This window comes from Anomaloglossus baeobatrachus, chromosome 1 (genome assembly GCF_048569485.1).
Source record: "Anomaloglossus baeobatrachus isolate aAnoBae1 chromosome 1, aAnoBae1.hap1, whole genome shotgun sequence".
In the NCBI taxonomy this organism is placed as follows: Eukaryota; Metazoa; Chordata; class Amphibia; order Anura; family Aromobatidae; genus Anomaloglossus; species Anomaloglossus baeobatrachus.
Genome location: NC_134353.1, coordinates 504,888,660 through 504,905,742, shown reverse-complemented (window position 1 = coordinate 504,905,742; position 17,083 = coordinate 504,888,660). Strand labels below are relative to the sequence as shown.

At 45.9% G+C, this 17,083-nt stretch overlaps 1 protein-coding gene across 1 annotated transcript in view; it reads left to right on the top strand.

The window, feature by feature from the left end:
- SNX30 (sorting nexin family member 30) overlaps positions 1-17,083 on the top strand; it is an 88,135-nt gene that overhangs the window by 62,910 nt on the left and 8,142 nt on the right. Inside the window, exons 6-7 of the mRNA XM_075315948.1 lie at positions 14,293-14,492; positions 15,830-15,916. Coding sequence (XP_075172063.1) covers positions 14,293-14,492; positions 15,830-15,916 — 287 coding nt within the window. The remainder of the gene's footprint in view (positions 1-14,292; positions 14,493-15,829; positions 15,917-17,083) is intronic.

The following is a 17,083-nucleotide window of genomic DNA, read 5'->3' as shown; positions in this document are numbered from 1 at the left end:
GATTTGATTGCGTCCATTATATTTGTACTGGACCTCAATCCGCCTGTATCAGGGGTGCATTCCCCTCTGGCAGAAAGGCATCAGTATACCTTAAGAGAACAAGGAGTGTGTTCCTTAACCACTCCAGTTTTCAGGCCACTGTGACCAAGCCCAGAGCCTGTCCTGACAGACGCTTCCCAAAGCGTGGTTCTGATGACTGTTTCCCCCTTCCACCAGTGGTGGTCAAGGAGTGGGCTCATTCACCAAGGGTGGACCCTCCGGTGTCTAGACTTTCAGCCCGGACAGTTGTATCAGTGGCTGACGGCACCTCTCTAAGGATCCCACTGTCCGCCAGGTTGTCCTTCTGGCCAAATCTATATATGAGGCGGCGGGGGCCTCGTTCTCCCCATCTTTTGCAGCAGTGCGGGCTCTCAAAGCCATCTCTGCTTCTCTGGAGGAGATGCATTCCCTCACCAGGGACTTTATGCCCGAAATGGTTGCCTTAACTTCCAGGCTTCAGTCTTTTCATCCTATGCCATGTCTGCCATGCTGGAGACTGTCACCGCACTTTGGTGGCCTCGGCTACTTCCCTCGCTATCCGCAGGCTCCTGTGGCTTCGAGAGTGGAAGGCAGATGCTTCTTAAGAAGTTCCTTGCTGGTCTCCCTTTTGCTGGGACCAGTCTATTCGGTGAACATCTGGATGAAATTATTAAGGAAGTTTTTGGCAGGAAGAGTACTTCCATGCCACAAACCCAGGAAACCTGTCCAGGGCAGGAACCAGTCGAGGTTTCGTTCCTTTCGTTCCTCTAACTGGTCGTCCTCTAAGCCCTCGGCCTCGTCCACTAACTCAGCCAAGGTCCATAAACCAACTGGCGCATGAAGCCGCGTCCTCAGAAGTCCGCAGGAGCTGCGGCCCCCAAGGCAGCCTCCTCTTGATTATCTGGCCGTGCCAGAAACGTCCTTGGTCGGTGGCAGGCTCTCCCTCTTGGGCGACGTGTGGTTTCAACACGTCTTCGATCAGTGGGTGTGGGTTACCATCTCCCACGGCTACAGAATAGAATTCTATCCAGCCCGCCAAACAGATTTTTTCTGTCAACTCCCCCCTGCTCCAAGGCCGCCGCCTTCTCACAGGCCGTGGCATTCTTGCAGGCCAATGGAGTAATTGTACTAGTTCCCGACTGGGAACGGTTCTGAGATTTCTACTCAAATCTATTCCTAGTCCCCGAAAAGGACGGTGCTTTCCGACCTGGATCTCAAGCTTCTCAACAAGCATGTCAGGTGCGGCATTTTTGCATGGAATCTCTGCGATCAGTCAATGACCCAAGGAGATTTCTTAGCAGCCATCGACATCAGAGATGTCTTTCTGCTTGTGCCAATCGCAGTTTCACACCAGCGTTGGCTACGTTTTGTAATCGGAGAGGAACATTTCCAATTCGTGGCTCTCCCCTTTGGGTTAGCCACGGCCCCTCGTGTACTCACAAGGTCATGGCAGCAGTGGTTGCGGTTCTGCACCTCCAGGGGTTGGTAGTGATTCCTTACCTGGACGACCTTCTAGTCAAGGCTTCATCCAGTGCAGACTGTCAGCGGCGTGTCTCGCTCACTCTCGCCACGCTTGCAAGTCCACTCTGACCCCGACCTAGGACCTTACGTACCTAGGGATGCAATTCGAGACTCTGCTGGCACTTGTGAAGCTGCCCTTAGTCAAACAACAGTCCCTTCATCTGGCGGTTCGCTCTCTGCTGAGGCTCCGCCGTCATTCCATCAGGCACCTCATGCAGGTGCTGGGTCAGATGGTGGCGTCAATGGAAGCGGTTCCCTTTGCCAGTTCCATCTGCGTCCCCTGCAGCTGGACATTCTCCGCTGTTGGGACAAGCGGACCTCTTCCTTGCACAGGCTGGTGGCTCTGTCGCCACAGACCAGGAGCTCTCTTTAGTGGTGGCTTCGGCCCCTCTCTCTGTCCCAGGGACGCTCCTTTCTGGCCCCGTCCTGGGTGATTCTCACCACGGATGCCAGTCTATCCGGCTGGGGAGCAGTGTTTCTCCACCACCGAGCACAGGGCACTTGGACTCCGTCCGAATCAGCTCTCTCGATCAAGGTGCTGGAAATCAGGGCTGTACTCCTAGCTCTCGTAGTTTTTCACCACCTGTTGGCGGGCAGGCACATTCGTGTCCAGTCAGACAACGCGACAGCAGTTGCCTACCTCAATCACCAAGGCGGGACTCGCAGCCGCCTAGCAATGTCGGAAGTTCAACGTATCCTTCAGTGGACGGAGGACTCAAAGTCCACCATATCCGCAGTCCACATCCCAGGCGTAGAAAACTGGGAGGCAGATTATCTCAGCCGTCAAACCGTGCACAGCGGCGAGTGGGCCCTGCATCCGGCAGTGTTCCGGTTAATCTGCCGCAAGTGGGGCACTCCGGAAGTGGATCTAATGGCATCCCGGCACAACAACAAGGTCCCGGTTTACGTGGCTCGCTCCCACGATCCTCAGGCCTTGGCAGCGGACGCGCTGGTTCAAGATTGGTCCCAGTTCCGTCTGGCCTACGTGTTTCCCCCTCTAGCTCTCTTGCCCAGAGTCCTGCGCAAGATCAGAATGGAGGGCCGTCGGGTCATAATCATTGCTCCAGACTGGCCCAGGCAAGCTTGGTTCCCAGACCTGCTCCGTCTGTCCGTAGAGGTGCCGTGGCATCTCCCGGACCGCCCAGACCCTCACAGGGTCCGTTTTCCGCCAGAATTCTGCGGCTCTCAGATTGACGGCGTGGCTCTTGAGTCCTGGATCCTTACGGCTTCAGGCATTCCTTCCGAGGTCATCTTCACTATGACTCAGGCTCGGAAGTCTTCCTCGGCCAGGATTTACCACAGGACTTGGAGAATTTTCCTGTCCTGGTGTCGTTCTTCCGGCCATGCACCTTGGCCGTTTTCCTTGCCGACCATCCTGTCCTTTCTACAGTCCGGTCTGCAGCTAGGACTGTCCCTCAATTCCCTCAAGGGACAGGTCTCGGCTCTGTCAGCATTGTTCCAGCGGCGTATCGCCCGGCTGGCCCAGATGCGCACCTTTATACAGGGCGCATCTCACATCATTCCGCCTTACCGGCGGCCTCTGGATCCCTGAGACCTTAATCTGGTCCTCACGGCCTTACAGAAACCCCCCTTTGAGCCTCTTAGGGAGGTTTCGTTGTTTCGTCTTTCACAGAAAGTGGTCTTTCTGGTGGCCATAATTTCTCTCAGGAGAGTCTCTGATTTGACTGTGCGCTCTTCGGAGTCACCCTTTTTGGTCTTTCACCAAGACAAGGTGGTTCTCCGTCCGACTCCGGGCCTTCTCCCTAAGGTGGTGTCTCCTTTCCACCTTAACCAGGACATTTCATTGTCTTCCCTTTGTTCGGTCCCTGTGCATCGCTTTGAGAAAGCGTTGCATGCTTTAGATTTGGTGCGGACGCTCCGGATCTATGTGCCACGCACCGCTGTTCTTAGGCGGTGCACCTCTCTTTTTGTGCTGACCACAGGTCAGCGCAAGGGTCTCTCGGCTTCTAAACCGACCCTAGCTCGTTGGATTAGGTCGGCCATATCCGATGCCTACCAATGTTCTCAGGTGCCTCCCCCGCCGGGGATTAAGGCGCACTCGACCAGAGCTGTCGGTGCCTCTTGGGCTACAGCTCAGCAGGTTTGTCAGGCTGCCACTTGGTCTAGTCTGCACAACCTTTCGAAGCACTACCAAGTAGATGCTCATGCTTCGGCAGATGCGAGCTTGGGCAGACGCATCCTTCGGACGGCTGTCGCCCATTTGTGAAGTTAGGTTTTGCCTACTTCTCAGTTTCTGTTTATTTCCCTCCCATGGACTGCTTTGAGACGTCCCATGGTCTGGGTCTCCCATAAGGAACGATGAAGAAAAAGAGAATTTTGTTTACTTACCGTAAATTCTTTTTCTTATAGTTCCGACATGGGAGACCCAGCACCCTCCCTGTTGCCTGTTGGCAGCTTTCTTGTTCCGTGTGTTTTTACCGGCTGTTGTTGTAGACAGAGGTTCCGGTTATTCCGGGTTTTACTCTATCTCTACTTATGGGTGGATGTCCTCCTTCAGCTTTTGCACTAAACTGGTTGGATTTGTCATCCGGGGAGTGTATATGCTCGGAGGGAGGAGCTACACTTTTAGTGTAGTACTTTGTGTGTCCTCCGGAGGCAGAAGCTATACACCTATGGTCTGGGTCTCCCATGTCGGAACTATAAGAAAAAGAATTTACGGTAAGTAAACAAAATTCTCTTTTTTTCAGTTCTTCATAGTTTGATATCACCTGCTTGGTGCCAATAGATGGCTTGGTGACAACAAAAACACTGTAATCGCACAGCTTTTTTTATTTTAAGTCAAACAAATTTTATTAGGCACAATATAGTCATAACAGATCATGGCAAAATCAGAATACAATATATATCAAGGTTCACAATATTCTTTATATACCTACAAACAGCCCATCCCTTTTATCCACCTCCTGTTCCACTATCCCCTTAACTAAACCCCCGGTGAGAAAAACTTGCAATAAAAGTCATACTAAATACATGATCATAAACGCAAACAATTAAAGAGCACATCTCTGGCAAGCTCATCAGAAACCACAGGAGAACTTCTTCAAATCCACTCACCCCATGGTTTACTCAACTTGGGAATGGATGCTCTTTTGATATAGATTATTTTCTCCATTAAAATGGTATTATTTAGGCTGATGGTTATCTCAGACATCCCACATGGGCTAGCAGTCTAATAATAATATAATAATATTTATTCATTTATATAGAGCTATTAATTCCACAGCGCTTTACATACATTGGCAACACTGTCCCCATTGGGGCTCACAATCTAGAGTCCCTATCTGTATGTCTTTGGAGTCTAGCAATCGTTTTCCTGGTCTGATACAGAACGTTCGATATTGAGAGTTGTGTAGCAGCAGGACATACCTCCTCTCCTACTACTCCCCAAGATACCCAATTTCAGGCTCAAGCGTACATCAATAGTGAATAATCTATCAAGTTGCCTGTCTTTTCCCAGGGATCAGTTAAATAGGAGCACGACCAGAACATATGAAGCAAATCTGCACCCTCCATCCTACACCTTGGACATTTATCGTCAGTTCTAAGTTTAATTTTCAATAACTCTTTTGGGGTATTGTAGACCCTGTGGACCAGAAATAGTTGCAACCTTCTCAGGGTCGTATTAATGGATAGTGCATTAATGGACTCTAGAATACTTTTCCATTCTTCTGCGGTAATAGCACCAACATCTCTCTCCCATCCTAACTTTGTGCTACCCATAGGGTCTCCCAAGATGTCCCTCAACAAGGCGTTATACAATAAGGAGATGATTTGCTTTGTAGCACTAGACTGTAATACTTTCCAAGATCCGAATGTGTGAAACAGACAAGTATATCGTATGTCCCTGAATTTCTATGGCATGTCTCAACTGTAAGTATTTTTTCAAATGAGTGGAACTCTCCATCAGAAAAAAGCTGATACACCTATCTTAAAGGGAAACTGTCAGGTCCAATATGCACCCAGAACCACGTGCAGTTCTGGGTGCATATTGATAATCCCTGCCTAAAGGCAACGTCTCACAAAGCGACATCGCTAGCGACATCGCTGCTGAGTCACGGTTTTCGTGATGCAACAGCGATCTCGTTATGTGTGACATCCAGCAACGACCTGGCCCCTGCTGTGAGGTCGCCGGTCGTTGCTGAATGTCCTGGACCATTTTCTTCAAAGGCGATGTCCTGGGCAGGACGCATCGCTGTGTTTGACACTGTGTGACAGGGTCCCAATGACAGCAGAGATCGTTATACAGGTCGCTACTGCGACCTGTATAGTTACTGAGTCGTTGGTAAGGTCGGACTGTGTGACATCTCACCAGCGACCTCCCAGCGAGGTTCTGGGTGAATATTGCACCTGACAGGTTCCCTTTTAAGCCCATCCTCCATTCTCCAATCGCTTTAGTTCAGCCAACCTGGGGTTATTCCATATAGGAGTATATCTGGAGCATTCCTTTACACCCAGTAATTCTTTACAAGTACGCCATACATTGTGTTTTAGTGTCAGGGTGGGAAGGCCACTTGCTTTGGCCCTAAAGAGATAAGCTTCAAGATGGTCTAGGAGAAATCCCTTCCTCAGTAGATGTTTAGTGGTTCCCTAATCTCCTGCTCCCCCTCCCTTGCCCAGCCCCTAAAATGTTGTAACTGGGCTGCTAGAAAGTAGCTTCAAGTGTGCGGTAAAGCTAACCTTCCCTGGTCGTTAGGCAACGGTAACTTTTCAAGTTTTAATCCTAGGGATCCCCTTTTTCCAAGTCAAGTGTCTGAAAATGTTATGCATTTACCTGAACCAGAATTTGGAAATCCATATTGGGGAGTTGTGTAGTGTATATAACATACTAGGCATGAGGCACATTTTAATAAGATTCGTTTTACCCAAAGCTGATGGGAGCTTCGACCATGCCTCTACTTTATCCTTGATTTTACTCATTAGGGGGGCAAGATTTAATGCTATATAGTCAGCCAGGTTAGTGGATAAATTTATGCCCAGGTATTTAAATCCCTGAACCACTGGAATATTAAAGAAAGCTGAGGAGGCCCAAGCAGCATCATGACTCGGAGGCATCATTTCAGATTTTTCCCAATTTATCTTTAGACCTGAATAGACGTCAAACTCCATTATATTTTGGGCACATGGTAGTGAACTCTCTGTCTTCCAAGAAATAACAATGTCATCTGCATAAAGTGCTATTCATTCTTCTTCTCTTCCATATTGAAACCCCTCTAGACTTGGAAGGGTTCTCACTATACAGGCCAGTGGCTCAATAGTGGGCAGCCCTGTTTTTTTTCCCCCTAAACAACTCCAATTATTCACAGTCCACCATTTGCTCGCACGCAAGGGTTGGGGCTGAACTGGTCCGTCAGGAAGCCATACTGCTCCTCAGCTGTGGAAGAAATCTGCTAGGAAGCAAAACACACACACATATCCAAAAACTAAACATATTGCATAATGCATGAGCTCCTAAAATAGTGCGAGAGAGCCCACACAACACCTCACATTAAAGTTCTGAAAAATCGGACGTCGCAAAACATAGGGAACTTCAGAACTCTTCTGGGCTCACACTTCCCTGTTGCCCAGCTCCTGCTGAATCTGCCTTTCATTACAATCCAGCCATCTCCGAGCATCCTTGGAGGAGTCTTAAAGAAAAAAGTAGTCCCCAAAGCAACTACCCTCAGCTTGGCAAGACAAATCATGAAATATTGCAATCCCAGAGCTCTCAACGCCGGTTGATATCCATGAAGGTGGCTTTATTTCGCTGCACATCATCTGAAAAATCTGGGAAGAAATAAACTTTCTGGCCTCCTAAGCTGATATGCTGTCGCTCTCTAGCCATCCATAGAATTTTGTCCCAATGCTTGTAGTGAAGGATTTTTATGAGTAAAGGACTGGGAGGCCTACCCACTGGACCCGGGCGAGTTGGAACTCTATGCGCCCATTCTGCTACAAAGAGTGGGAATAAGTCCTTGTCAAATGTATCCAGCAGCCATGTCTCAAAGAAAGTGTCCGGGTTTCACTCCTCCACCTTTTCCGGAACTCTTACTAGTCGGATATTTCTTCTTTGGCTATTTTCCGTCAACTTTAGCAAAAAGAGCCTGTATTGATTGGGAGGGGGTTTGGATGGTCTTATTAATCAGTGGTATAGTGCCTTCCAATTCACACACCCTCTCCTCCACTGCTGTAGTTCTTTCCGCCACCTTCTGGAGTGGACACCATGGTGGATGATCAAAATTGTTTCCTGAATATGTCCAACTGAGTAGTCAAGGTGAAAAGGGTAGAGTTACAAATATTCATAGCATTCAAGACACCTCGCAAAGATGGAGAGTCAGGATTCTCCCCCTTGAGAAAGCGATAATACCGTCGCGAAACGCGCGTTGGTGGTGATCCCTCCTCTCCGGGTATGTGCATTATTCCTTGAACATCTCTTTACCTCCAGCTGGGTGTACCTGTGGGATTGTTTTGTTATTCTATAGTATCCTTGGGATCCTGCTTTTTTTATTCAAATGCATTTGCACTTTATTTGAATAATGTCAGACTTGTTTAGGTATTCCTGGTTACCTTGGTGTACATCTCGGGTCAGTCTTGGTGATCATACTTTGCGGCACCTTGCTGTCGATGTTTTTTTTACACTCCATCTGTGACCGATATATATTGTAGTCGTTTGTGATTACTGTTTACCTCTCACACGGCTATTTTGTAATTGAATTTATATACTCCCTGCACTATATATGCGGTCACCTCCTCCACGGCTATATATCGCTCATTGTGCGAATCACATTTTTTCTGGCCCCTGTTTGTATACCCTTACCCACCTCTCCCACGGCTACTGAGGGTGCTAGTGTCCATTACACTCACGTGAACTTTTTCAGTATAAAGTGTGGACATTTCGCCTCTCCCACGGCTATTGTTATTACATCCTGTACTCATACTCCATACCCCTCTGATCTTATGGTAGTTGTTTTTATATTTGCATGTATTGCTGTCTTGACTGTCTGTCATCAAATAAAATTTAGTCTATTGCACAGATAATCGTTTGTTCTCTGTCTATGCAAAGATGGAGAGTCGTCCTGAGTGTCCCCACTGCTAGCACAAGCTACTCCCTCCATCCGCTTCACAGAGGGTGCCACATCCATCTCCTCGCTTAGGCCTTCCTCCTCCTCCCCCACTGCCAGAGGGAAAAAAGCATGACCCCATTACTTGTGTACTTGGAGACTCATTGGGAGTATCACACATCATTTTACCATCAGGTGCTTCCTGCTGGGGTTTATGTGCATATTGGCCCAACTTGTCTACAGTCTCCTTTTGAGATGGCTCTGCTCCTTCTACCTCCAGGTGGGCCAGATCCATCTTGGGGGGGGGGGTCTCTCAGCTGCCCTCCGTCTTCTTTCCCCTCTTTGTTAGTACGGGTCATGTTTAGCTCCTTGTGGAGATTCCAGGGAAGTGCAGCCTTAGGGACAAATTTATCATATATCAATACCCTAGAATGCCCAGATGTTCTGCACCAGTCCGTTTCAGAAGGGAGGAAGCACCTGTCTGCCAGTGCAGCTTTAGGCTACATTCACACAACCGTTCCTTTTTTCTTTTTGTTTTTTTTTAGGTCTGCAAAAAATAGTCCTGTTTTTTTTTTTTTGTTGTTTTTTTTTCTTCGCATGCATCTGTGTGACAACCACATCCATTCCGCATACGGTCCGTGTGACTTCGTTTTTTTGTTTGTTTGGTGTTTTTTTTTCTTTCTCTTTGCGGACTGCGCAAAAACAGAAGGAGAGTTGCATACAGACCAGAGTATCTGACCAGCCCATATAAGGTTTATGGGGAACAGAATCCGGCGCAGAGGGGTAGGCTGTCACACTGGGCGGCTGTCACACTGCTCCCGTGACAGCTTGTTCTTCCGAAGCCGGCTGCTCATTTCATATTTACTGCTTCCTGCTCATCAACGTCTGTGATTGGTTGCATGCACACCAGTGACTATATAAGGGGAATATATGAAAAGCAGAAACTGCTGTGTGAATACTGACATGAAAAATCCAATAGCTATATGTAAGAATGAAAATGGAATCTGCATTACTGCCATGAACATATGAATAAAGAGAAATTTAGCTATTGAATTGATCAATGCAACAGAGCCCCAACACTATGCCAAAGTATTTCTCTACCTTGGGGTCCCTAGCTAGTGTGTCCTCTCATGCAGTTAAAAAACTTACCGTGTATGGGAAGCTGAGACCCAGGCTATATATGCGTATAATGTGGACTTTGGCGTAGTGTTGGGGCTCTGTTGCATTGATCAATTCAATAGCTAAATTTATCTTTCGTTTGTGAACCCGGCCCCACCCACACCTATTGCCAGTCCACATTATACGCACATATAGCCTGGGTCTCAGCTTCCCATACACGGTAAGTTTTTTAACTGCATGAGAGGACACACACTAGCTAGGGACCCCAACGTAGAGAAATACTTTGGCATAGTGTTGGGGCTCTGTTGCATTGATCAATTCAATAGCTAAATTTCTCTTTATTCATATGTTCATGGCAGTAATGCAGATTACATTTTTCATACTTTCACTCCTACATATAGCTACTGGATTTTTCATGTCAGTATTCACACAGCAGTTTCTGCTTTTCATATATTCCCCTTACATAGTCACTGGTGTGCATACCTTCTCTCCATATAGTGAGGATGTTTTAGGTTTTTACACCCAGTTCAGACTCAGAATGGTGTTCCAGACGTTATTTCTTGATTGTGATTGGTTGCAGTCAGACAGCTGTCACTCAGCGTGGGGGGCGTGTCAGACTGCATCCAATCACAGTCGCCAGTGAGTGGGTCTATATCGTATAGTACAATAAATTAAAAAAAAAAACTGCGTGTGGTCTCCCTTAATTTTGATACCAGCCAAGATAAAGCCTCACAGCTGCTGGCTGGTGGTCTCCGGCTGGGGAGACCCACGTTAATATCAGCCAGCATCCAGCCGAAATTGCCGCATCCATTAGATGTGACAGTCCAGGGACTTTACCCGGCTCATCCCGAATGCCCTGGTGCTGTGGCAAACGGGGTAATATATGGGGTTGATACCAGCTGTGTAATATCACCTGACATCAAGCCCTGGGGTTAGTGATGTCACGGCAGCTATCAGATACTCGACATCAATAACCCAGTCAGTAATTAAAAAAATAAATAAAAATATATAGATGACAAACAAATTTTTATTTTGAAAAAACACTTCCTAACACATTCCCTCTTTCACCAATTTATTGGAAAGAAGAAAAAAAACAAATCTGGGTCTGGCGTTCTCCAATAAGGGGATCCCACGACGATCCATACTCTCTGTCCCAGTCAATTAAGAACAGAATGTTACCCATTGGCTGGGACAGCACTGCAGTGACCTGAGCTAACATCATTAGGTCAGGCCAGGTCACTGCTGGGCATGACGAGCGCTGGCTTCGAGGTTAGCTAGGTACATTACCTGGGTGTACACCGCTGCACTCCTGACGTCAGCGCTCATCACTGACTTCCATTGTCCGCCACGTTCACAAGCAAAGTATTGCGATATCACCACTAGTGATGCCTGTGACATCACCACTAGTCTGTCTTGAGCCGCCCGCGAGACTTGAGAACGCAACAGGCATGAAAGTCATGACGAGCGCTGATGTCAGGAGTGTAGGACTTCAGCACCGCAGGTAATGAACTTTGCTAACCTCCAAATGTCGGCGCTTGTCATCCCCACAGCTGCGGACACTGCTGTGCTAGCAGATGCTGACACGCTGCAATGTGAGCAGCTGCGGGGTTGGAGCGTGAGACAGACTGCAAGGACACCCGACTGAAGTCACATGAATGTGCTTCCATGCGGCTTCCGGGGATTTTGCGGATCCATTGACTTGTATTGAGTCACGGTCCGTTATTACAGAACAGAATAGGACATGTTCCTAGGAACTGATGCACACTGAAGTGCTTCCATGTGCAATCCGATTCTACACAAGACATTGAAAAGATGGTCCTGTCAGTAGGTCCGCAAAAAAACAGGAATAGGACTGACTGAACGTTCGTCTGAATGAGCTTTTAGCAACAGATTTATTGATTGTCACCAATGTATTTTATACAGCTTTTCAGCACTCCGCTTTAGCAGCAGAAGTCTCCTCCTCCTGATTTTTATCAGGCTCGGAAGGCCTATGGTTATTGGACCCTTCCCAGCCTAAAAATACCAGCCCACATCTGCCCCAGAAATGGCAGATGACATGAGATTCTCCAATTCTGGCACTTTACCTCACCTCTTCTAGATTTTACACTGGTGCCTTGGCAATCGGGGTAATGGTGTTTGGGATTGATGTCAGCTGTGAAATGTCCAGAGACACAGCTGGCATTAAGCTGTTTTGTTACTAATGTAGAGGAGTGTATCAAACATCCCCATTAGTAGCCCAGTAATAAAAACTTCCTGACACTTTCCCTCTGTCACCACTTTCTTTGAAATGGAAAAGAAAAAATAATCCCACACAAGTCCGACATAGTTTGCCGACTCCGATGTAGTCTGGCAAATCCAACAAAGTCCCAAAAAATTGTAACCTGAAAAAAACAAAACAGACAGAGAAATAAAGCAGACACTTTCCCTCGTTCACCACTTTATAAATACAAAACATCCCTTCCAGTGCCAACGTACTGCTGTGAATCTGACGTAGTTCAGCAGATCCAACAAACAAAGCCTGTGCTGCCTCATGCTCACACTCCATAAACTTTGCAAACAGCCACTTTTACGTCACACTGCACAGTGCGTGACTCAGTGACTCTGAAGGCCAGGAACGTTGCTGTCGAAACCTAACAGAACGTATATTTCACAGCTTCTAGGGCTTGTGCAGACAACTGCATAAATCGGACAAGTGCTGTCCGTTGTTTTGATAGCATTAGTCCCCATGTTATATTATGTGCACAGCGCCATAGACTATCCTAGATGTGGGTGCTATCCATGAAATCCACCAACAGCACTCGTACATTAAAGTGATGTGTATTATATTCTATATATATTCTACATATCTTACACCCTATATTATATTGCATGTATATATCTTACGTGCGTATATTACACCCTTTAATATTAAAGTTGGATGTAATTATATTATGTTCAAATATATTTAGTGCGTCATGAATGGTTGTTATATTCTATATTATATTATATTCCATTCTACCTCATGCATCAGACACACCACACACACACACACACCCCACACACACCCCACACACACCCCACACACACCCCACACACACCCCACACACACCCCACACACACCCCACACACACCCCACACCACACCCCACACCACACCCCACACCACACCACACCCCACACCACACCCCACACCACACACACACACCTCTATCTATATAATAAATATTGTACACTGCACATTTTTCTCACCTTTGTGGAGGCCTTTTTCTTTTTTTCCTGGGTTCCCAGGAAAGTAGTGTGTATTTGTCAGTCTTCTCCCAGAACAGCGCCCGCTCCCCCTCTCCCTGGTGCAGCCGCCTAGATCACCTGACAGAGAAAAGAGCACAGAGGGAGGGCCGGGGGAGTCGTCCCCTGTAGCTGGTGACGCCTGTGCGGAGCTGCAATGAGTGGTTCTCTCCCTCCCTGCCAGTGGCAGCGCTGACATACTGTTCATGGGAGACAGCTCTGTGATTACACTTGCATCTCCCTCCTTTAAAACACGTTCAGTATTTGGTCAGTATTTTAGATCTATTTGTAAGCCACAACCAAGAGTGGGTGAAAAATGCAGAAGTGGTACCAGTGTTTCTGTTTACACTTTTTACCTTTTGATTATTCGACTCCTGATTTTTACTTTACAAATACTAATGTAAAATACAGACCAAATACTGAATGTGTGAACGTGGCCCTACAAAGTGTCTGTGTTCATACACTGCTGTAAGAAGCAGAAAGTGTAAAGGAGGGAGATGAAAGTGTAATCCCAGCGCCAGCTCCTGTGCAGTGGATTTCAGTGCTGACACAGCTGATTGGACTGAGCTTTCCAGATAATAGGAGAGACTGCACTATATACAGTCATTGCTTGCTGTGAACATATTTGGACTGTACTGTGCTTGGTTACCCGATATTTACCTTAGTTACCAAGCGCAGCATCTCTTCCATTGGTGGCTGGTGAGATCTGCCTGATTGACAGCTCACCAGCGACCATGTAGCGTCGCACCAGCGATCCTGACCAGGTCAGATCGCTGGTGGGATCGCTGGAGCGTCGCTAAAGTGTGACAGTACCCTTAGTCCGACAGCAGGAGGAGAAAGCTTCCAGCACTTGCACAGTAGAAGCAAAGTGAAGGGAGGAGGAGGACCTTCTGGAAACTGGGTGTAAAGTCCAGTTGTGACGTTACGACTAGGCTCCGAAAGGAAAACTAGTTGGTGTGAGCAGCTCCTCCCGAATTAGGAGTGAGGCTGGTCACATGCCATGTTTGGTTTCTAGGCAGCGTTGCAGAATGCTGACAGTGAGAAAGGTACAAACTGTCGTCATTTTACAGCCCAGATCCAAACATAAATTAATACTGAAAGCCTGGACAATCCCTTTTAAATTTCTGGATTTCTTAATTGTATGATAGGATTTATATTTTCTGCAAAAATGTATATCTACTGTAATAATAGCAGTGCTGCTTTTGTCTTTTTTTTTTTTTTTTTTTTTTTTTTTACTCTAATATTTTATTAAGAGACCATGGAGTAGGATAATGATCATAGCAGTATCTAATTGACTTATTATTCTATACTAGAGTACTTGGTGGAGCTGCGAGAGTACGGCCCAGTCCATTCTACTTGGAGTGCCCTAGAAGGGGAGCTGCGTGAGCCCCTGGAGGGAGTGTCTGCCTGCATTGGAAACTGCAGTACAGCCCTGGAGGAGCTGACAGAAGACATGACAGAGGACTTCCTGCCAGTTCTCCGAGAGTATATACTCTACTCTGAGTCTATGAGGGTGAGACTCGCTGACTGTAAACTGTGCTATAATACATGGATGTCTTATCTGCAGTCTGAACCGAATAAATGAAGGGGAGATGTGCATGCTTGACTTCTGCTCCATTGAGAGGAGGCTTATCCAAGACCCAGGTTCTCTGGATCGGTGGGCTTCCCATCAGTCACACTTTAAATAGATCAGGCAGTCGTTCCCTACCCTATGGATACGGAATAACTTATCATCTTGGTACAAACCTTTATCTATGGTATAGAGTTGACAACAATGTGAATTTTCATTATTCACTTATTATAGCCTAATTTGATAACCTGAATTATGTTTCCCAATATTTAAATGGGCACAAATCCGTGTAATTCACACTTGCACACAAGCTTTATTAAAGTGACTCTGAGCCGTTTTTTTGCCATGTTGTCTATGAACAGCATGATGGAGGGTCTGAGACCCTGATTCCTGTAGTGTTACTTAAAGGGGTTCTCTGGGAATAGAATAAAACAAAAAAAATATTGCTAGAAATAAAATCCAAAATCTACTTAATTAGAAAATCACCCTTGTTTTGCATACAGAGATAATCATATAGATTTGAAATGACTACAATCCTGTTACTTCATGTAAACCTGTTCTAGAATGTTAGGACAGGTGAGATGCTGTTTCATGAAGATAAGTCTTTTATCTGCTGGAGATTATCACTACAGTACTAGCTGTCTTGTACCATGAATCCTGCACTGTGTAACCCGGCCCCCAAAACTAATCTATACTGCCTATACATAGCGTACACATCAAGCTGTGAACCATTGGTGTGGGCAGGCTGTACAGTGCTCGGAATGCTGAGCACCGCTAGATCTGCAGCATAGAAAAGATTGTAGCATGCAGTACACAAAGTGGTACATTACTGGAATCTGGTTCTCTTCCCCTATATTATGTGGTTCTCAGATTACATAGCAAAAACCTGTTGACAGATTCCATTTAACCAAAAAAAATTATTTAAATTTATTTGTTTTGGGTTTTTTTTTGAGAATGAATACTAGGACAGTGACCTTGTAATTTTTGTGGATCGACCTAACCGTACAGTCTTTTGTAAGCGCTTCTTACTTTAAATGTAGTAATATTGATTTGTTATGTTTTTTTTTAAAATTTGGCAACAAAACAAAAAATGTGGGTACTGAATCTTTAGACTTTATCTTTAGATCCTGCACATCTGGGGCCTAAAAGGGGCAATCTAAGTATAATTGATCACACAACCACTGAGTTCCAGGATCTTTGACTGTTTAATATGCTACACCTTAAGATCTCACCACTATGAAAAAATGCGATGTCTAATTTCTGAATTCTCGTATTTTTAGAATGTTCTCAAAAGAAGGGATCAAGTACAAGCAGAATATGAAGCCAAACTAGAAGCTGCGGCTTTGAAACGAGAAGAGAAAACAGGAGTGAGTTTTTTAACTTAGACTGTCATTAGCTCGTTTTAACTCTTGACTTGAAAAAAGTGATTTTTAGATGAATTAAGGGAGTAGTCCACATGTTTGCATCTAATAACACTTATTCTCCCCTCTGGTGCCAGTGCCATTCCAGCTCTGACTTACTCTTGATGTTCGATTTCGTCAATAAGCGCTAAGAGTGAAAGCTTCGCTTATTGTGTGCAGCTTTGAGTAAAAACAAGCCTAAAATAAATTAAAATATTCCAAAAATAGTTTTTTTCATCATAGGGCCACATTAAAAAAGGGAATAAAATTATCAAAAAGACTTGGTATTACTGAAAATGTAAACTTATCCCGCCTAATGAAAGTCTTCATATAACTTTTTTAAACCTAAACATCTGCATTGAGTTCACAGGATAGCCATAGAAGCAAAACCAAATACTTTATTATTGCATCACCAAGAGACCTATCATTACACGATAACATATATAAGACCAGAATTAAACCAGGTCTAAAAAGAAGATTGAGAACATTGAATACCATGAGCCTGAAATAATCAGATAACTGAATACAAAAATGTGAGAAGGAAATGTAGTAGGAGTAGGAGTAGGAGTAGGAGTAGGAGTAGGAGTAGGAGTAGGAGTAGGAGTAGGAGGAGTAGGAGTAGGAGGAGTAGGAGTAGGAGGAGTAGGAGTAGGAGTAGGAGTAGGAGGAGTAGGAGTAGGAGGAGTAGGAGTAGGAGTAGGAGTAGGAGGAGTAGGAGTAGGAGTAGGAGGAGTAGGAGTAGGGTTAGTAGGGTTAGTAGTAGGATTACTAGGAGTGTAGTAGGAGGAGGACAGGACCAACAAGAATTTATACATGTAAGCAAATGGACCAAAAGACCTAGACGTGTAATGACTACTGTAATTACTGTTACATGTGGAAGGTGTATGCGCCCAAAAGATAAATACTGTTTCCCCAAATATAAGCCCTGCCCTGAAAATAAGCTCTAGCTGCGTGCGCAAACTAACAGTATCTTGAAATAAGGCTTGGGCCACTCTATTTCAGGTTACGTATCTTTTTGTCCCCATGTGTTGCACTAAGCCTCGGCTAATTAATTGAATATTGACCCTCTTACCCACCCAGAATCCCACCCACCCCTCTGAACCGTGCTTAGGCTCTGACCCTCTATGCTTGCTG